The following is a 22,634-nucleotide window of genomic DNA, read 5'->3' on the forward strand; positions in this document are numbered from 1 at the left end:
TAGAAGTTGATTTGTCTGCGATGTTATTTATAGCGTCTTTCATTACACAGTGTTGTAATATCTCCTGGTTGAGAACTGTTTCGGGAAAGCAGAAGTGTTTGCAGGTGCCGGCCTCAGAACTGGTTTCAGGTAGCCTCTCACGACCCCGTTTCCACAAGTAATTTTCACCTTAACCAACAAAGAGTTCCAATAGAAATGACTCGAGGTGAGAGAGCAGAGACGAAAGGTGCTGTGATTGGTCTTTTAAACGTTAACGCACTTTTGTTACAACGTATTTCAAGTCAAAGAGTCTGCTGCTGAGTATTTGCTGCTAAAATGTATTAAAGATGCAGGTCGTGGCCGTTTTTTGCATCAGTTTATAGAGCCGCGCTCTTATCTCGTCCGGTTCCGATCGAGAACCAAAATTCTAATTCGGTGAGATAAAGTTCACCTAAACTCGTCCTGTTTATCTCCCATAAACTCTGTTTAAATACATAGCAATATGGCGTCATCATCGCAGGCTCACAAAACAGTTCCTTTTGCAAACAGAAGCCAACTGAAAACTCATCAAAGTGGGCTCAGTGGAAGTGTCTGTACCCTGTGAGTCATAGCAACAGGGAGTTTGACTCGCTCTCGTCGCTGGCGGAGGGGAAGCTCATCCCCAGCTGCTGCTGAAGTGGAGTTGAATGCAGCGGATGAAAGCAGAGCAGCATGCAGCCGCCAGTGTATGCCCACATCAGCGTGTGTGTGTGTGTGTGTGTGTGTGTGTGTGTGTGTGTGTTCAGCAGCGATCCTACGTGCTGAGCTAATTACTGGAGGTAATTTAACAAAACCTTTAGCCGTTCTGCCTGGCCGGTCCAGATAACTCTCCGGAGTGGTGCTGGTGGGAGATGTTGGGCGGGGGGGGTTGAGCGGAGGGCCTCAGCGCTATAAAACAAAGGCATCTGCTGGGGAATGTCATTCACACGCAGCCTCTGAAGAAGACCACGGGAAAAGACACTACCTTTGGGGAACATCTAAGGCAAAACAAATTTTAATCCACATACTCAAAGAGTTTAAAAGGATGGATAATTGAATTTTTCAAGGTGTTTTAGTCGTCCGAATCGCCACCCACAGCCACCCATCATTTCCGCTCAGGACAAAATTAAGTAGATGTCTGTGTTGCAGGAGATACATTTTGTGGGGGGGGGGGGTTTGTTTTGTTTTTTAGGGCACACCTTTTTTTTGTTTTTGTCTAAAACGGGAAGCGAAGCTCCAGGCTCGGCAGGTTGAGAATGAGGTTGAACACTGGAGACAATGGTCGCACTGAAGAAGACTATTCATTTACTCACTGGGATCGATTAGGAAAAGAGTTGAAATCCAAAACAATCCCAACGTCTCATCCCACATCAGCCTTGACAGCAAAGCCAGTCTTCCTATTCCGAATGCGTGTCTATTCCCTTTCTGGTTCGAATATGAGATGCTGGCGTTGGAAAAGAAAGAGGCGAGCACGTAAACAAGCGAGAGCCTAAGAGCACCCTGCAGCTGCTGCAGTGGAAATCAGACTTGGCAGCCGAGCCTTGTGACAGCCCTTAGCTGTGAAATTAAAAGCTGCCAGTCTTTTTTTTTTATTTCTTTTTTTTAAACACATAGACTACAGATGTGTTCAGGTTATCACGGGCAGCCCTCATTTCTCCCATTTGTAAACACGCTGGATGAGAAATACATTTTGCCCCGAGGCAAAAACAGGCCCGTGGACCGGAGCAAACCCAGCCCGGTTGAATCGCTTCTGGCAAGGCCAAAATAATTGTTTCATCTTTCTTTGTACCAAGAGATGGAGGAACGAAATTAGCCAAGTGTGATATTGCACCACCATTAATGCTGTACTATAATAGTTGGCGGTACTTTTATTCACATTCCTCAGCCGTCCATGTAAGCTGCGTATAATGAAGTTCTTGCACCATGATTTTGAGAATGGAAAGAAATGATCCTTTTACTGAGTGTCTTTTCTAGTTATTGCGTCATCACTCACTTATCACACCAGGCTGTAAGGGATATTAATGTTTTATCGGCCTAAAAAAAAGACCGCGATGGCTTTTGCTGTCGTAAAACTTAATCTTGACAATTTGAATATAAAACAAAATAGTTGGTTAAGTTAAATACTCTAAAAACAAAATGTTTCATACGATTTAAGGACGGCCTTTTTTTTTTCCAGCAATAGCCATTCAATGTGACAGCAACCTGTCAATCACAGTAAGCCCCCCTAAAGTATGGTTTATGGTTTATTTGACTCTAAATGGACCATCATTTACTAAATGAACATCATGCTGTATTGAAGAAGACTTGAAACTAGAGATGTTTACAATATTTACGGAGGGAATAAATCAAGTGAGAAGTAGACTCATTTTTCTTCTTCTATACAATCGGGACTACTTTTTTGCGACCGGAGGAGTCGCCCCCTGCTGGTCAGTAGAGCGACTGCACGTTTTAAAACACTTCCTCATTGGCTTCACTCTTGAGAACCGGAGGTTGCCGTTTGGTCAGGTGGAACGTCTTTAAGTCATCATCTCCCTCTCGTTCTCTTTCGCTGCACCAATGACGATGAGCAGTAATGGCAGATACAAACAGTCAGTTGGAAGTTGTTTCATCGTCTCTAGTCACAGCTCTTTTTTAAAAACTTTGTTTTGGCCACAGTACCAGTTCACTCATTTAAAAGCCAGCGGAGATCATAAAAAACGAATCAGTGGGATTTGTTCCAAGAGCTTCATCAGTGGACTGTCGGCTCAATCCCCATTGTGTTACCCTGCTATTGATGGTGTTTATTATTACACTACAGATTGTACCTTTGGAAGGTTGTAAACATCTCTCGTGTCACACTACTGAGAAGTTTTAGTTCATTCAAGCGGCTCATGTAGGACACGGATCACATTCAGATGAGATAAAAGCGTCCTGTGCAGCATTCACGAAGGTCAAATTATTGTTATACCTTCATGCTGTTTAATTGAGCAAAAGTAAGATGATTTGTAGCTTCTCTCTTACAGCAGCGGTGTTGTTGGGTCTAGTTTTTCTCATAGAAACTGTCCCTCACTTCTCTGGAGCAACCCGTCATTGCTGTTATCATCATTATTTATGTTTCTTACTTTGCTCAGGAGATAAATACATCACTGTTCAACGGCTGGTTGCTAGAGGCTGCCAATCTACTCGGTAATGGTCCTGTTTGTTTATGCCAATTATTATTAGAATTGATGTTGATGTGTTAATGCTACAAGTAACATATGCAAGGAAAGAAGAAGGGAGTGAAAGTAAATATTTCTGAATGTCTTTAATGGAAAACATCAAATAGATGAAGCTCTGGGTTTCTTGGATTAGGTGTTTCCAAGATGTCTGAGTCTTCGTGTCATATGCTGTACACATTGTCAGGCCCTTTGGGACAAACATGTCCTAATTGTGGCCTCTTAAAATAAACCTGACTTGACATGAGAGGCAGACGGATAATCGAGGAGGGAGTTGGCGAGGGAGAAGAGGAAATGCAAAGCGGTGACCCTCGTCTTTTATTTGCTCACATTAATCACGCTCGTTTCTCAAAGTCAAAGCCACCGTGTCAGGAAGTCAGAGGTGGAGGTGCTCTGCATAACTCTGGTATCCAAACATGCGTCTGGGTATTTGTTATTTTATGTTGCTTGTTGATGCTGCTGCTGCTGGTTTAACTGCAGTTTCCAGCGGCAGGCGAGCCCATTTGTCTGCATCTGAACTATTCCCCCTGTCAGTTTTTTTTAATGTTTTTATTGGGGCTCGGGAGGCTGTAACGCTGCATGCGTGCGAGTGCAAGATTGCTGCAAGCTCAGAGGCATGCATGCAAACACAACCTCCCCTAATAACCCTCGGTGTCCACAGATGCATTCGCATAGTGACTTCTCATAGTGTGTATAACATAGCTATAAACAAAGGCTTATTGAAATCACACATACAGATCGTAAACGCCCCTTTCAGACGTGACACTTGTAATTTTGCAGGCTTCATTATCTGTTAAAGTAATTGGGGTTTCAAACATGTATTCTTTACATAATTCTCAGCTTTTTGCGAAAAATGACATTTCCGACAGAATGTCTTGGCCCTTCTTTACGAGTCTAACCATCCCGGATAAAGTCTCTTATCGGAAGTAATATAAAATATGCCTCACTGTTGTATTAGTCTTACAACGTCCAAGCAGACTTGGAAATGATAAGACGTTAGATCATTTCTCTCAGTTTATTCTTAATTACTCACATGCTGTATGTAAAGCTTTATGCTGGGTATTCATAGTGTAAGCAGTTTGCCAAAATGAAACAAAGAAAATGAAGGCAAATGGATGATCATTGGGCTTTTCTCTGTTCCTTTGTTTCGTCCCCTCTTGTGTGCAGGAGGAAAAGAGATTAAAACACACCAGCGAGAATAATCTAACATGAGCGTGAGTTTAAACATTGTATTTCTTCACAGCGGCAAATAAAGATCAGGCTGATATTTGTAGAAGTAGATTCCAGGGATAGTTGCATCGGATTGTTTCCGACGTATATGTAACGCAGGGAGGATCAAACTTTCTACCTTGCAGGGCCAAAACTAAAACATTTGCTCCGGACCAAAAGCAAACACAAACTGTATTTAATGTATCGTTAAGATGCAGAACGGTACTAGGAGCCCAAGTTATTTGAAATACCTTTCGTTGTATACCACTTTTTCTGCCTCTCCATTTAGTTTTCTTACCTCAATCGTGCCAATCTGCCCACCGCTCTCAGATTATTAAAAAAAGATTTTTTTTTTAAATTATGGATCCTTCATTTTTAAAGAGCACATTGCCTCGCAAAAGTTGGCGATGACATAAACAGCGAGTTACATTATTTATTTACCTTTTAACAACTTTGGCCCACGGCCCCCACTTTGATAATGCCTGAAATATTCTGCTTTGATTAATATTTGTTTGCTTCTAGCCTTTCAAAAGCAGCATTTTCCCTGCAGTCCAATAAAAGGTTGCCCTCCCGCTTGCTGCACACATCTGGGAGGCTAACAGGGGCAGTGTAGCAGCAAACTAACGGCACCATCATTTAAAATTATATCACCACAATTACAAAAAAATCTTCCTAAAACATCCAAAACCTCAATAAATGCTCTGTGTATATATATATATATATATATATATATATATATATATATTATATAAAAAAAAGATTTTCATGCAGCCTTTTAGTTTAAATATACATTTATACATGTACATTCTTCTTTGTTACTGCAACGTACAGTTACCCATAACACCCCTCTCTGTGTAGACACATAGACAGACTTACATCATCTGAGAACCATAATTTCCAGCCTTAGAAAGCAGGGCTGAACATTACCATGACACACAAAGTGTTATGGAAATGTGAAAAAAATGTGTCCGACCAAGTGAGATAGCAGTTGTGGCTTTTTACAGAAAAACTCATTTGGGAAAAGGGCTTTAAACCGCCAACACACTTTCAGTGCGAATAACAGACGATAACATTACAGACTGCCCTTTTCCGTCAGATCGTACCTAAACACAGCCGGTTGCACAGTGGAAACATAGGTGCTATAAACACACATATGCAGCAGCATAAACAAATATAGAATCCCCCCCCTCTGGTACAACATCATCATCTTAACTGAATACACACGCACACACACACACACACTCACACAGAGGCATCTAGGTCTTTGTGCCACTTCCCAAGCTACCTGTGTGACAGCCTGTGTATCCTTCCGCTATGAAAGGTAAGCCTCAGAGAGATGGAGCAGAGAATAATTGTGTAAAATGGGTCATAGCCTGAATATCATTATTGCCCCGCTCCCAATGTGTACATTTACACCGTGTGTGTGCATGTGAAAAGGGGAAAAGTGTGTGAGTGTGAAAACTGTGTTGCATGTGAGGAATGTATGTGTCACACTCCTGCAGCAATGCCACTTGGGGCGTTAGTGTGTGTGTGTGTGTGTGTGTGTGTGTGTGTGTGTGTGTGTGTGTGTGTGTGTGTGTGTGTGTGTGTGTGTGTGTGTGTGTGTGTGTGTGTGTGTGTGTGTGTGTGTGTGTGTGTGTGTGTGTGTGTGTGTGTGTGTGTGTGTGTGTGTGTGTGTGTGTGTGTGTGTGTGTGTGTGTGTGTGTGTGTGTGTGTGTGTGTGTGTGTGTGTGTGTCAGGAGTGTGTGTGTGTGTGTGTCAGGAGTGTGTGTGTGTGTGTGTGTCAGGAGTGTGTGAAACCATGCCATGGCCCAGTTTCCTGTCCGGCTCACGAAATAGAGAGAAAGATGGTGAGAAATAAATGGGAAGCTATCTGTATACGGTCGAGGTGGCGCCGTAGTCGTTCTTCATATCCATATCTTCCGTCGAGGTAAAGCCATGAATATTGTACGAGGCCGAGCGGCAGCCGATCCGGCCAGTGTTTACAGGCGGGAAGCTCATCCCCACATATGGATGAGTTCCAGATAAACAGCAGGTATTGAGTCAGGTGTGTGCGGCAGCCTGCAGCAACAGGAGTGCGCCGCAGACACAAATCTCCGCTCCCAGGGCCGCCACTTGATATCCAGTCGCGGCTCCGCGCCGCACACGGGCGGCATTGTCATGAATTTGTGCACAGCGCGTGACTTTGGGAGGGGGGGAGGGATCCAATTTGTGCCCACAGATCAATCTGTGTATCTCAAGTTATTCCAGTTTGTGGTTGCTGACACAAACAAGAACAGTGACAGCAAAGCCTCTGTTATCCGTTGTCTTTGAAAGCAGCGCGCGTTCCCAAGGATTTAGGAGGTTTGTGATGGGTAATTTTTCTCTGTTTCTATTTTCTTCTTTTTCCGCAGTCCGTCCCAAAGCCCATCGCCCTAGAGCCTTGCTTCGGCAACAAAGCCGCCGTGCTCTCCATCTTCGTGCGGTTACCCAGAGGCACCGGCGGCATCCCTCCTCCAGGACAGTCTGGTAAGACGAAGCCACTGAAACCTGTCGCTTGTTTTCCTCCCTCATGCCATCCGCCTCTGTTTGATTGCTGCTCACCATTTTTCCACCGCCTCTCCTTGAGCCACTTTCCTTCCTCCGGCTTATGAAGCTCTTTTATGCTCTCGTACTTTCCCTCCCTTTTCTTATTTCCTTCATATTACCCTTCCTTCAGATTGCCAGACCATGTCCCCAATAAGGGGATTAAAGTGAGTACACTGAGTACATCTGCAGATGACTTCTGTCCACACGAGAGTTTTCAGGTTGTTTTGCCCAAAGTTCTGACTGAGCACACACGGAAACACCTGAACTGCAGCCAAGAGAAACCTTTTGTATTCCTCCTGAACAACAACAACAACAACAGAATGTGTTGCATCCTTGATTCTCGCCTGACTTCCAGCTAAATGTGTTTTCCTCCGGTTGAGGGTGCGACGTGTGATACCTGTCCGCATGCTACACTAGCTGGTTAGCGTTCTCCTCTCAGTTGATATCTCTGTAATGCATCACATAAATGTCTTTGACATGTTGTTATCTCTTCATACTCTTTTGATATTGTTTTTCTTCCTGCCAGATCTAACACATTGCACCTTTTTTTTTGTTGTTACGGTGGTTTTCAGCATAGCTTAACACGCAGTTTAGTTGTTCTCTCACATCGTGCATTTGATCCGTTTCTGCTGTCAGACAAACGACTATAAATATAAATCAAAGTGCGGCTTATAAGTGCCGCGCTCTTTACCAGGTAAACAGCCATTGCTGTTGCCGCAGCACCCCATCGATCAAATCACTGCGCTTGTGGAGTCATCTGGTAACAGAAACATAAATGCATATACACATTTGTATTGTGTCATTAACGACGACGGATCCCAGCGAGACTTGGTGATGACAGAAAGTTGGCTCGGCCCGCCGTACTTGTGAGCAGAGGCGTTGTCATTGGTTTGGTTACAATGCGAGAGAAGCATTTACAGAGTCATCGATCTTGGAGAGCTATTCAGAAAAGAGAGGCCAAGACATTAACCCAAAAAGATGTAGCCGGCTTAGTCACGGCTGGTCTATAAACTGGTGGCCCACTGGGTACCAGACCACTTTGGCAATTTGATGAACTGCATTTATGAGATTTGCAACACATTAAAATATGACAACGATCAAGGTGGATCCTCGATTATTACTTCATGTTGTGGTCCAGTTTTGCCAAAGGTCAGAATCTTGTCCTCGGACCTTTTGTTATGGAGAGTGCTGCAGGATGACGTTTTTTTTATAGACCAGTTGGCATCGCACTGGATCCCTCTACAAAAACAAAAAGTGGATTATTGCAGCATATAATCAAACACAAGTTTGATACTTGTTTTGTTCAGCTAAATAATAGTTAGGATTCCTTTTTACAACTCCTATTGTTCTCACATCATGCATATTCCTGGAGAAAGTTCCTTTAAATCAAATTACCTTCAACTAACTGGGACCAGAGCTTCCCCCTCCCGTATAGTCTGCTGTTTGCACTAATGAAAACCTGGAGTTGTGGAGGTCACAGGGGGCCTGAATTTTTTGTCCCGGGGCCACCTGATTAATTCAGCTGTTCATATAGTAGGGACGTGGTCTCACATATAATATATAAGAATAAATATTAGCAGTTTCCGTCCGTGTCTACACTGCATATTGCATTAATTTCACAGAAATGTGTCTCTGCGTCGCTGTTTGACACACAGATTCCTCATGAAACCAAACGGAGTGAGTCTCTTCCAGTGCAAACAGAACAACCTTTTTTATTTTTCCAGACAGTGAAATCCTCTCGCATAAAGTGAGGGAGAAAAGAATAACAATGGCGATCCTCTGCGACAGAAAGAGAAGAATCGGGGATTATGGAATATGTGTTGGGAGACACTGACAAAATCGTAAAACCGGAGGCCACCAATCACGTTGACCGCGCTCTCATCTGTTTACAGTAATTATTTCACGCTTGCGCCATTGATGTGACAAGGATGTATTGACTCTTAAGAGGCCGCGGCGCTCTCCCCGCTTTCCCCCATTCCCTCATTCTGTCGTCTCGGTCCTTGGTGGTGAAATGATGGCTGCCGCCTGCTTGTCGCCCTCGTTGTCATCCTTCTCCCTCGGTGGGCTGTCGCCTCTCTGCTTGGACGCATTCTGCAATTTTCCCCTCTTTCCCCTCTTTCCCCTCTCGTCTGTGAGCTCTGGGTTTAAAGTGCAGTCTGAAGTCTTTTCATACGTCTGCGTCCCCCCCCCCCTCCCCACACACACACACACACACACACACACTCTCGTCTTTCTAAAAGCACTGAGAGTTAAGCACATTTCTTCCTTGCATCCTCTGCTCTGTGTGTCACTCTCTTTACATTCCCATCCGTCCTTCATCTGTTTCCCTTGTGTTTCTTTTCCGAGACAGACAGGACACAGAAGTTGTCTTTTCTTCCTTTCTGTCTTCTTTAAGGACTCAAACAAGAACTCAACTCTTTCTTTTCTCGTCTCCCACAGTCACAGTCCCCAGACCATCGGCGTGCCCCAGGCCCTTATTAATTACCACATAGTCCTTTTGTCATAACAAAACTGCCTCGGTGGAGCTTCCCCTCAGGCGGCGTTTGTTGAGACCGTGTTCGTCGTGTTCCCAGCATCGCCCCGTGCCCGCGAGGGGTCCCCCTGTTATAATGCTTTTAACTCGCTTCCCATCTGGCCGCGGTCGTTTCCAATCCGCCGTGACCTCACAGCACATCTGTTTACAGTTGAGCTTCTTCCAAAATGGCCGCCCTCCTGGTTTTCCAAAACAGCCAAGAGGATTTTGTAGCCTGTGATTTGTATCCGGCCCCCGTTTCGAGTGCTTTTTCAACATCCTGCACCGGCTTTTAGATCGAGACACAAGCTAATGGTTGCTGCCTGTTTCACCGAAGACTGTCTGATTTCCCAGGACACGATTCTCCCCACAGCTTCTCCCCTGGGATTTATATTTCGCCGTTGGCCACGTGTGTTTGATCAAGGGAAATGCATCCATCATTGCAGATAAACAGAGTTTATTGGAATTTCATGGCTCAAAGAGCATTAATACATGTTAATGAAGTGTGGTATAACTAAATGATTGGTTGCACCTGCGTGCGTGCGTGTGTGTGTGCGCGTGTGTTCCACTTTGTGTACGTAGTGTTTATGGTGGGATATTGACTAAATTAAGTAAATACGAATACAGACAAAGTCATTAAAAATAATTTGTTTGTGCTGTTGATGGATATTATTGACCCACAATGCCTTGCAAAAAAGGAAGTGGAGTAGGTGCAAGGCAAGTTTATTTGTACAGCGAACACAAAGGGACAATGTAAAAATACTCTAATATGTCGTGAGTCTGACATTTTATAAACCTTCCAGTGTTCTCTGGCTCATCATCTCATCTTCAATGAGCTAATGTCGACTCGGAGTCGGGCTCTAATTTCAGAAAAGCAGAGAAATGGATCAATCAAAGAAACACGAGAGCTTTAAAGGAAGGTTTGAGTCACAGATGGTCGTCGTTCAGCTCCTTAAAGGTTCTGGAAAACAAAAATATGCTTAGCATAAAGAGATTTTGTTTTTTATTTTCAACTTAACTGTAACACAATTTTGTTACATTCATTTCTTGGCTACTTATTGCAAATAATTATTATAACAATTCGTATCTTAGTGAATACTGTATGCTCTTATTCGTACACATAAATGTTTGCTTCATAATCATCACCTAATTGTAATATTTCTGTGTGCCTGTGCAGGTCTGGCGGTGGCCAGTGCGCTGGTGGACGTGTCCCAGCAGATGTGTGCGGGCTACAAGGAGAAGTCCGGAGGCCTGAGGAACCGCAAACAGCAGCCCACCGCACAGCCATCCACCTGTATCTGACCGCGCCCACCTGTCCTCCTCTACCACCCCCGCCACCCGATGCTCTCCCATCAGCCCCCACCGCTTTGGCCCCCTCCCTCGCAGACTCCCGCCCAGCTCCGCTACGCGGCAGGGAGAGGTGCATGCTGGGGGGCGCAGGACTAGAAGATTTTGGGCGAGGGGCCGAGTCGTTCGGCGGACCGGAGCCTCAGTGGGGCTTCCCCTCCCTCTCCTCCTACGAGAAACTATGGGTCCCCACGAACTGAATGACAGGAATTGGACACAGAGGGAGGAAGGGACAGAGCGGGTGCTGGCTTCACCCTTTCCCCCTCCAAAAAGAAAAGAAAAAACATTTTACATTTGTCGACACCGCCTCGTTAGAGTCGAGGCGGCCGCGGCTTGCTGCTAGAAGAGAATCCTCGTCTCGTAGTTTTTGAAAAGAGACTTTGCAACCCTCTACGTTATCGTTTTACTTAAGTTATTGTTGGGGGGTGGGGTTTGTTGTTGTTTTTTTTTGTATTGTTTTATTTTGAAGGCAGGAACAAAACTGGAGACGTTTAGCTGCGCATGCACACAAACACACACACACACACACACACACACACACACAAAACACAGAACACACACTTCCAAAAAGCAACTTTCCAGGCCCTTGTACCCATTAGCTGCCCATTCTCGCCTGCTGTCAGCTCAGCACTGAGGGCCTCTGTCACCGGAGTCCTGTACAGTTTGGCCTCCGAGCAAACGGCGTGTTCAGTCCTCCTTCAACGGGGATCAACTGTAGGAGGCCAGCCGAGCAGCCGATGCCCGTCTGAAGAGTCTGTGACACTTCTAATCGGCCTCTGTGTCTTCTGCCGCACTCTTCTCTGAGGCCTGTCTGGAGCTTTGCCCCCCCCCCCCCCCCCCAATCCCTCCTTTGTCTCTCTCATTCTGTGGCCGCACAGAGCCGACCACCTTTCCAGCCTCTCTGACAGCGCGGCCCGAGCACAAAACAAGACCAAAGCTACATCTCATCCAGGCTTGGCTGGCTGGCCGGCGCCGATTGAAACCTTTCCAGCTAATTTACGCCTCGAGTCGAAACGAGGGCCAGTGGCTCTGCACACCCAGGTGCGCTGGCATTGGCTCTCACGCGAACGGCAAAGCGGTCGGCGGTGAGAAAAAAACCCTTGTGTTTAACGATTGTCCCTTTGGCAGCGGCGTGACTCTGAGCGCACGCCAAACAGGCTTCCTATAGATCGCCTGATTGACTGAGGTGATTAGGCTGATCTGCGTGAGGGGAGCCGGGGGGGCGACGGTTCAGCATCCTCTCTGATCGGTGCCCAAATCCATAGCCTCTAATTGCTACTCCCGGGTTTCCAAGTGCGACGCTTGCCAGAAATCCCGTTGCTCCCCCCCCCACTGCCGTTCGATGGCGACGGTTCCGTATCCCCGAGCTATCTACAGCCGCCCAATTAGCCGCCGCCACAGTGACGCTTGTGTTCACGCTGATGCCGATACAGTGGAGCTTTCGATGCCAGCGTAGAAACTGTACCCTCTGAACATGAAGCGCATAAAGAAGCATTGTGAGTGAGGAGCCCGCGATGCACGCGTTGCCGTTGGTTTCCTCGTTTGAACCTTTTGTTGAATGGGACTTTTCTCGTACTCAAGATCTCTTGGAAGATCTTGAGTACGGATTTGAAAGAAGAAAAGAGACAGAAGAGCATTGATCCCTTTTTTTTTTCGTCAAATTGCCTCTGAAAATGATCTTGTTGCCTGAGCGTGCTCCGTTTTTTGCGTTCCGTTGCTCTCAGCCGGCCCTTTTTCTGTTTCCCCTTTCCTTTCCGTATCTGCTCTACCTGCTCTTTCCACAGTCCTTATCTGCCGGTCCATTTTTAAAGAAACATTACTTCTTCAACTGGGGGTGGAGGGGGGGGGGGGGGGGGGGGGTGGGTGGGTGGCGATAAATGAGGGAAAACACAGAGTGAAAAACACGAGGTGAACACAAAAGGGACACACAAATGAAAAACTCAAGCTGCTATCTTGAAACTGTTTTGTAGAAGGCGTCGCGGCGTTGGAGCCGTCTTTCTTGCCTTTTCTCCTTCTGCCCTGAATATCAGAGAAGGCCCAAATTCGGTCATCGCTGCAAAATATACGTTTTAATAATATAACATCTGCAGGTCTTTGACTGAAGGCAGGGGCATACACCGATATAGAAAATATGTTTTCCCTGCCAAAGTTATTAGCTTTTCCCGCGCTCGCCGAGGTCCAGTAATGGAACTATTTAATAACTCGCATTCTGCCCTAAAGAATGCGTCATATTTAGTTCCAGGCTCTCGCATGTGTTCAGCATACTAGAACTGCTCACCGTCTGGTTAAAGGGCACACTTTTAGCACCGGGAAAAGGTCAGAGCCGAAAGCATGAACAAAGTTGACATTCTATAATTATAGAGAGCTGGATGTGCTCACAACTCCACTCAGTGACCCCGGCGAGGGTTAAGGAGTCAACTCTGTTCATGCGGGAATCAAAGCACTTCACTTTCAGTCTTCATTATCAGGGTCTTTGCTTTGCTAATGTCCTCACTGGATCAACCCTCTTTTAGCCGCCAGGCGTTCAGGGAACGTTCTGGGATACACGAGCGTGTGGTGGAGGGCAGAAATGTTGTTGAACAGAAGTGGTTCCACTTTTACTAACACATTTTGACTCTGGGTAAAACAGTTTTTACACGTTTTTAAAAAAATTGATTTCCCTTTTGTTTAAACCTGCTTGGCAAAGTGTGAGTGGTTCAAAATTCGTGGGACGCCGAGATTCAGTAAACACACCGAGCAGCTTCTGAGAGAGGCGAGCAAACGTGACCTGCAAGGTCACATGACCCGTCTAGAAATGAGAGATGGGCTTCCGTAACACTGGAGTGTACCTGCACTACGTCCCCGTCCTCTGAAGCATCGGCAGCCCCGCACACTTTAACAGGAGCAGCTCTGAGATCAGACATCTCGTATACTTGATTATTTTTTTTCTTTTTCATTTAAACCAACAAAGAACACCTTTTTAAATTTTTCTTTAAAAAAAAAAATCACATCATGGCATTCAATGGAAACACTGTTCAGTGACACTAACACTTTCATTTAGTTTCACGCGATGCAAAAATCTAATTTTGCTCTTCATATAGGAATCTGTTCTATGTTGAATTCAAATGTACTGGAGTAATAATCTCACAAAGAATGACGATTGTTTTAGTTTTAGTCCTCTTCTTTTTTTTTTCCTCCTTTTTTTTGTAAATGAATGTAAAATGAAATATTGCCTATGCAGCCAAGGTACATATTTTAACTGGAGCTGACTGGGGGCTGTGAGGTTTGTCCCAGCAGCCGGCTGTCATCTGGCCCGGGTGACCGGGCGCTTCACTGGTTAACACAGAGACAGCACACTGACTGAGGGGTCACAGGGGTCGGATCAAGGAAGCCGGTTTGTCTTGTGATTGGAGGATGAAAGGTGCCCAGAGCGCCGCGAACCACCATCTTTGTATCCGCTTGATGGTTCAGACGAACAGATTCTGAGTCTGATGGTGTCGAATCCATCCGTGTTTTCACCTCGATGGTTCCATTCATTTAACGGAGATATTACTTCTTTTATTTATTCGTCCTGTGTGGACACCCTTTTTTTTCTTTTTTTTAACACGACATTGACAGTGATGGAAAAATGTTCCGACGTTTATTCATGACCTTTCACCCCTGGTACTCCCACACAGGCGTTTTCATTTATTTTTAGCTGATTAGACGGCTTTTTTTTCAGATGTGTGGGCGTCTACAAACACTGCTTTATTGACATCGCCTTCGCTCTCCTTTTAGTTTGGTTACACCTGGTAGGAAGAGACTAAATCAGGCCTCTATGGTTGAGCTGGACATCTAAATCACGATAAATATAATGTCCAGCTTGATAGATCCACCCATAAGCCCACCTATGAACCATTTCCTCCCTCCAATTCTGACTCTTGCTGCTTAATCGACGGCTCGGCTTGTGTCGGCGTGCTGGTGACCAGATAGAAGTCCCGTTGTGTTCGGCTATGCACATTACTACCCATTATTACATTACATTGAATTTGTATCAACCGACTCCGCAAAACATTGATCCAAAGGGATCAAAAGTTAATGCTGATGCAAACCAAAAACATCTTGCTTTGTGTCGCAGCCGTTTGACATGCAATGCATGGGTCACTGGGATAGTGGAGCTTTGTTAGCAGTCCGGTTCGGTCCATTCCAAACATTGCAGGACGAAGTCGTGGAAGCAGAGACGGCCACGGGGAGCTGCTAGCTCTGACTGTTGCTCTCAGCTCAGCTCATTACAATTTAATGTAAAATGCACTTTTTTTTTCTCCCTTAATCACAAGCTGCAACAGTCCCATCGTTCCTGACTCGGACCCCATAGAAGTGACGAATCGAAACTCTTAAGAGCACAATGCGAACCTTTCACCTTGTCCAGAGAGAGCTGGACTCACTAAGGTTAAATCTTGTGACCCATCAAAGCCCGGTCCGGTTGGTAGACATCAACTTAACTGTGCAATGCACTGATGTTGCATTACAGGACTCCTGGGTTCTACGGTTCAGATTTTCCAGAAGATTACCCAGTCGCCACCATTTGAAGCTGTGAAGTGGCCTCGAGCAGCTCTAAATATCTGAGTGTGGAGGTTTGAAAAGGGAAACGTGTAGGAACCCTGAACAGAGTCTGCCTTCGAGCCACTTTACCCATGAAATACTCGTCAGACTTGACCTTGAACGAGATGAGCAACTCCCTCTTATCTCGCCCCGCTTTCCAAGCCTCAGACTGTATCGGGTAACATTTTAACTTTACGGTGGCCTTATTTCGTGTTATTAAAACTCTGTATTAACTGGTAGAAATGTACAGCAAATGCATATTTATAAAAGAGTGATTACTTACCGGAAGTCCTCCTAATATTCACAAAAGAAGTAGTTTTTTTTTCTCAAACACTGGCAGCATTAACATGTCAAATCTAAAATGCTTTAATACACGAGTTCAAGCATCGGAATAAGGTCATTGTAAAGCCAGGCATTGCCCTCTCTTTCTTTCTGTATCTCTTTGTATAGTGGCATTACATATACTGAAGAAGTAGTTTGTTAATATGTATAATTTAGCAGTTGCTTTTTTTTTTTTTTTGTAAATAATGAGAAAGTATTGTGATTTGTTGAATGGTTTTAAAAGAAAATCATTTAACGCGAACCTCTCCAGGCTTTTATAAATGTGACGGCAGTACACGGCATATTTTGTATGTAAGGCGGCAGTTTAAAGACGAACAAGCATTACTAGAAGCTGATGAAACTACATGTAAAACTTGAGGATAGTATACTGAACTTGTAATTACTGATGTACATAAAAGAATGACAGAACATTTTTGTCTATTATTAAATGTGAAAATCCACCCATCGCTGTTTGTCTTGATAACTACGTTTTACCTGATTTTCAAACATCTCCTCCAGTGCTTCTTTGAAATCTGCTGCCTGGATTGCCAGAGGGGGCGGCGCCTCATAATATGCACAGTTTCTGGTAAGATGTCTTTCAAGTAAGCACACTGGAATTTGTGAGATTTTTCTTTGATGGTGCAACTGCAAAAAAAACAAGCCCTGCTGGCAGCTCCTCGAGGCTGCAATGTGCACATCACAATGCGGAACATCGGATCGAGTTCAGGGAGTCTTTAAAAGCGAATGCATGAATCCACCGAGGAGCACAAATGGTCCTCCATGAAAAATTTCACGGCAATCGGCTTCGTTAAAAAGTTTTAATTTGACTTAATTTTGACTCAAAAGAGTCTTTCAGTTGTTTCCAAAATGTTACGGGTTCATCCTTTAAGGAACATAAATGCTCGCCGATTTTCACGGCAATCTGGTTATTGCATTTTGAGTTATTAGATACATAGCGATAAAGGTCAAGGGTCGAGCATACTAATTCATCCTCTGGGGACCGTGAATATAATAATAATCATGCGATCAGTCGATGCAATTGTGTGTTCATAACTTTGATGTTGCAACAGGTAAAGGTGAACCTAATTGTAATTACTTTGTCTACTACCGGGTGGCTTAACCTATAATATATTTGTACACATTATTCTACTTGTGTTTTCCATCAGGAATCTAAATTCGCTAAATAACTAGTGACTAAAGCTTTGAAATAAATATAGTGAAGTAAAAAAGTACAATATTTCCCTGATTTCAGTATTTAAACATTGTGTACATCAGTACCAGAGTAAAAATATTTCTATTCCACCGCTGCAAGAGCCTGTCATGTAAAGGTCAGAGGTCACCGTAAACAATCGGATTCATCCACTGAGCATCGTGAGTTTGAGAGAAGAGCTTTGGTCAAGCTGATATTTTGACCTGATTGCTGGAGAAAAAGGTCAAGAGGTCACACAGATCTTTAGAGCTCCTCAGGGGGATCATAAATACACACGACAGAGTTTCAAAGTCAATCTGCTCAGTCGGTGTCGTGACTTCTCACTCCGGCTCTAAAGCGACGTCGGGTTTGCCACGTGGTGACACGTCACACCCGTCTCCAGCAAACAAATGTTGAGAATTATTATTTGTAAATACACTTTTCCCCCTGGGCCTTTTTTTTTTTTTTTCTTCTTCAAATAATCGCTGCTATTTCAATGCTGCTGCTGGATGTTTTTCGAGCCCTGCGGCAGGAGAGGCTGAGTGTCGGTGAGCGGTTGTGTTCTCACCAGCAATTATTCATCTCCAGTCAACCTGCATCGCTCTCTCATTCTTTCTCTCCCTTTAATCTCCCACCTCTCCCTCCCTACCTCCTCCTCTCCCTCGCTCCCTGTCTCTTTTTGTTTCTCTCTCCTCCTCCCTTCACTCCTGATCTTCTTCTTCTTCTTCTTCTTCTCTCTCTTAACTCGCCTTTCTTCTCTTCCCCCCTCATCTTTCACTTTGTCGCGCTTTGTCTGACACCTTTTTTCTCTTCCTTCCCTCCCTCTTTCCTCCTCTGTTCTTGGCTCCTACTTTCTCCTCTCCTCATACTCACCCCACCCTTCTGTTTTTATATATTTTTCCATCACTTCCATCTCTGTCTCAACTTTCGCTTTCCTCATTGTCTTTTCCTTACCCTCTCTGTTTCGTTTTCTACTTCCTTCCTTCCTTCGGTACTTTTAACTAACGTGGCTCCTTGAATCCGTCCCTCGAGTGGAGGAGTTGAGGCAACAGGCATTTAACAAAATGAGACATCCTCGCTTCGGAGCTGTCAATTTAAAGCGACATCAATTAAACGTGACGTGTGGCCCAGCTGCATCATCTGTTTACTGTTTATGATGTCAGTCAGAAGAGCACAACAGTGTTCGCGACAACAATATATTTACTTTGAATTCAATTCATAATGTGGCGATAAAGTGAAGATTGTACGTGCGGCATGCATTTATTTAACAAACATTACAGCCTTGATATATTTGAAGCACTACAAACATATATATATATATATATCATGTCATATATATAGCCGTTGAATTAGGGAAAGCCAGCACGCAATGATAAAAACAAAAAGAATTGTCAAGGTGAAATGTTGCCTCTTCATCCATCCTTCATTTTCTTCTCTCTCCGGCTTCCTTTTTTTCTTTTCTTCTCTCGCCACTGTTTTTTTCTCCCATTACTGATTCCTAAAGCTTCTCTCTCCTTTCTTTTCCCCATCTTCTTCCTTTTCTTCTGTCCTCTCTTCCATGCCTCCCACGTTCCCAAATGCACTTCTTTCTTTCTTCTTTTTTTTCGCCATTCTTCACCATTTTCTTCTCCTTCATGTCTTCATCTGGCACCTTTGCTAACACCTCCTTCTCCTCTCTCTTTCTCCACTAACTTGTCCGACCCTGTTTCCTCTCCCTCCCGCCTCAGGACCTCCTCTGCGGTGTAAACAGATGATTAGGTGCTGCCCTTTGACTTCAAGTCTTTGACTAAATCCATCCTGATCATTTTGACAGCCTGCACACTTCTGCTCTGCAGCGCTCGGCTGAAGAGGTTTTTATTCTTTCTTTTTCCCCTCTCCTTCACATTATGGTGATGGTGTTTATGAACCCCCCCACCCCTCCACCCAAACCCAACCCCTCAAGTCTAATTCCGAGTAAGCTGATATTGTTTGCAGACTTTACCTCCGTCTACCCATTTTCAGGTCGTCTTTATTGCTTTCACCAAACACTCTGAATATAATTATCTCTCCTCAGCTTCAAATTGGTCGTTTTTCTTTCCATTTCTTTTTAGCAGAGCTGTCGGGGGCGATAACATCTGTAAGAAAATTTCCCCCGTCGTATTTCAAATTTGATGAACAAAGGTTACACGGTGAAATTTAATTCTCAGTAATGCTGCATTTGTGTTTTTCTCATTGCAGACGTTTGTTTTCCTCTCTCACGTCTCGCTGACAGCTTTAGACACATTATCACAATTAGTCGACATTTCTCCGAGGAGTTGTTTCAATCCATCCGCCCCCGTCTCTTCCTGTACAGTGAGCTGTCAGATTCTGACATATGATGATGTTTTTTCTCAGTTCTTGTTCTGTTTAAGGGTTTCACTCATAATTAATCTACAGAAAATCCCTATTGTGGGAGAAAACCTGTTTCCTGATGCAGGAAGTACTCTAAAATAAAAACAGGTGTTTTACAGATATAATGCCAGATGTCTCTGACTGCACAAACTGACTACAATAGACAAGAAAATATAATTTTTCTTTGATTAATTACTTTTTGAGGAGCTAAGATGTCTGGCTTTCCATCACGTTGCATGATCCACAGCAGATGAAGGTCACTTATTATGGAATTGTTGATGCTCCATTTTTGGGGGATTTCTTGTCCATGTCAGCTGAATAAATTAGAAGTCTTGACTTTGGAAATCGCAGTTGACACAACAATCTCAGTTCCATTTAGTTGCTTATTATTCTACAAGAACTGGGCAACTCCGTCTGCTAAGAAGATAATGTGTGCAGAGATATGATCAAAAGCTTAATTAACTAAATGGATCTTGGTGATGGTGAAACTGAACAACTGTTTCTAAGGTCAAGAGGGAACTTTAAGTCTTCTCTCCCCGCCTTCGTTTTGGTGCAAAAACTCACTAATTTAAGTGTTTGATATGAAACAATATCAGTGGGTATAATTAAAAAAGGGGGTGTGGAACAAAATGTTTTTTCTGTAGCTCGGTGTAGCGCTGAACTATAAGCCCCGCCCACTTATTTAGTGGCCCAATCAAAAGCGAAGGATTTAATTTCAATCCCTCTTGTAACTGCAACGTCTCAGTGGGAAATACGCCAATACAGAACAAAAGTTTAAAAAAAATAATAATTAAAGTAATTAATTAAATTAATGTCTAGCTTAATTTGTTTCACTGGGACTTTACCGTTAGCTAGCAGAGCGCTCCAGAGGAGGAGTGGAGTGCTTTTGACCATTTGACAACTTGGTGACTTTCCAAATCCTCTCGGCGACTTCTTCAGTCAAAAGTGACTAGCGACATATGTAGCGACTTTTAGGAATATGATAGCTACTTTCCTTACTGAGGAGTTGGCAACACTGCTCGTGGGGACATTTGACTTCCTCCCATCCGCCAACACACTTCAGCTGGGGAAAGTTTGTGCAACTTTCATGCTAATACTGTTAATAATGTAATAATGTTTACCCGTTTATGAGGCGAACATGTGTACAGTGTGGACAGTGTGTGCCCTGGATATGTCCGTGTATTGTGAAGCAATAACGTTATTTGGCTAAATTTACCTGACGGACAATTAAGCTAGCGTTAGCAACAATAGCCGCTGTTTCGTTTTATCAAGCGACCGTGTTAAATGGCGCCAAAGCGTCTGTGGTTGTCCCAGTAAAAAAAAAATAGTATTAAGTACACATACAAAGCTGTTTTGGTTAAATACGTGTCATTTAAAATAACTTTGTTGCACTTTTAAAAGTAAAAATATATATATTTTAACGGGATAAAAAAAATATGATGGGAACACGGGGAGATGCGCGGCATTCACGAGGACAAGCTGTCGTAACTACGACAACCACAGAAAGTCAGCTGATTTACAGTATAGTTCGTAAATAAATGTGTGTGTTATATCTCTCTTTAGTAAGTGCAGGTGCTGGTGAAAAAAATAAAGGTTCTTTATATCCCCCCCCCCCCCCCCCCCCCCCCCCCCATTTACCACACCTGCTAAAGAGTTTTAAACACCTTTACTATTCCTAAGATCATGATCCTTTATGATCTTGTATTACGTAACACCAATGAAATAATTCTGGCCCTACTTATGGTTTGATATTGGCCTATAATTAAAATTCTTAACCCAATTATGTGCTTTATTGTTATTGAAGTAAAAGTTCCCCCCAGACTGCAGCTTGTAAAAATGTTCCTTTCTTTTTTTCAGATTGCTGCTTTGAAATTAGCCCATTGTGGTGCAGGAATAATTAACTAAGTGAGCTTCAGGGTGGCTGACTGAAAAATACAGAAATACTGAAACCCTCCTTAAAGAAACAGCTCATCAAATTATGCCAAATGATGTCAGCGTGTGTTTCTAAAGACACTCCATACTGAATAGTTGCTCACATGATACGAATGTTTTCCCAAAACTAAGCTGTTAATGAGCCCTTTATTTTAATTGTCCACGTTTCTTTTAAGGAATCGACTGGCTTGTGCAGACATGCAGCAATTCCTCCCATTAAATATCAGTTTTGCCGCGTGTGATGGCGCTTGTGGAGGTGATTGGCCCGGTTCCTTCCTGCGTTCCCAGTGTCCCCATTGTGACAGATTTGTAAGGGGCTATCTTCGCAGTTTAAATTGCATAAGAGCGAAGGGCGATAGACGTTTCAAATGCAGTTTGAAAGGTTAACAATCCATTTTAATCGGCCGTGGAGACATCGGTGTCTAATGTCAAGAAATCTGTGCCGCCTGCGTATTTGAGGGCGTAGGTTTTTAAGGAGTATCGCTTCGGTAGTTTTCAAGCTGTAGGTGAGGGATTTCAACATATTGACCCAGGGAAACGTACACTGGAAATGTAATCATCTACTTAAAAATCCTAGCGGAAAACCAAATGGCTTTGAAAGGTCTCCGTAATGTGTCATATTAGGACGGTATTGAGCGGGGGAACGTTGAGCCTGTGGAACATCGATATGCTTTGCTGTGTTTCTCACACTCAAAGGTCCCAACTTCTTCCTCCTTTGTGACGTTTGTGTGATGTTGGTGGCCCCTAGAAACACTGAATATCATAGTGGCGGCTACTTATCTGCAAGTGTCTCCTGTTCTTGTCATGTGACGTGTTGAGGTATTTTCTGAGTATTTACTTAGTATAATTCCTATTTTATTCGTCATAATTTCTTGAATATATAAGGCTGAACAGAAATCAGAAATGAGTGTTCTGAGCTTCACAGACGATGTCGCTACTTGTTCCTCCACGCTGGCTTCACTCCAAATGCCGTTTGAAGAACAAGAAGAAGGAATGAAGGCCAAAAATAACCAACATCTATGACAACAAGGCAAGTTAACACACACACACACACACACACACACACACACACACACAAAGCACCTATGCAGTCAGACTGCAACACACTGTGTTGTCTTGAGGCCCAGCCGCTCACATCAGTGATGGTCTTGTTTTAGATGTTTTTACCTTGAACTCAATGTGGTAAGCAGTGGACGAGGCCCTAATGGGCACTGCAGAAATGCAATTATGTTTACTGCTGATATGTGGTGCTCAGATGTGGCTCAAGTTTCACCAAGCATGTTTCATTTAATCTAAAATAAGTTTTCTTCTCCCGCTGTCATCTAATTAGATTTTCTTTCTCATATCTGTTGCAAGGTTATTCTCTAATAGTGTACCATCCACACGTCCTTTCAGGATATGAGCACACGCACACACACACACACACACACACACC

The 22,634-nt window shown here is 43.8% G+C and overlaps 1 protein-coding gene across 1 annotated transcript in view; it reads left to right on the plus strand.

Moving 5' to 3' along the window:
• The window catches only part of atrn (attractin), a 109,846-nt gene extending 98,752 nt beyond the window's left edge, over positions 1-11,094 (plus strand). The window contains exons 28-29 of the mRNA XM_034525536.1: positions 6,794-6,908; positions 10,658-11,094. Coding sequence (XP_034381427.1) covers positions 6,794-6,908; positions 10,658-10,782 — 240 coding nt within the window. The 3' untranslated portion in view covers positions 10,783-11,094. The remainder of the gene's footprint in view (positions 1-6,793; positions 6,909-10,657) is intronic.
• Positions 11,095-22,634: the final 11,540 nt, after the last annotated feature.

The sequence above is a fragment of the Cyclopterus lumpus genome, chromosome 22, assembly GCF_009769545.1.
Source record: "Cyclopterus lumpus isolate fCycLum1 chromosome 22, fCycLum1.pri, whole genome shotgun sequence".
NCBI classification, from domain to species: Eukaryota; Metazoa; Chordata; class Actinopteri; order Perciformes; family Cyclopteridae; genus Cyclopterus; species Cyclopterus lumpus.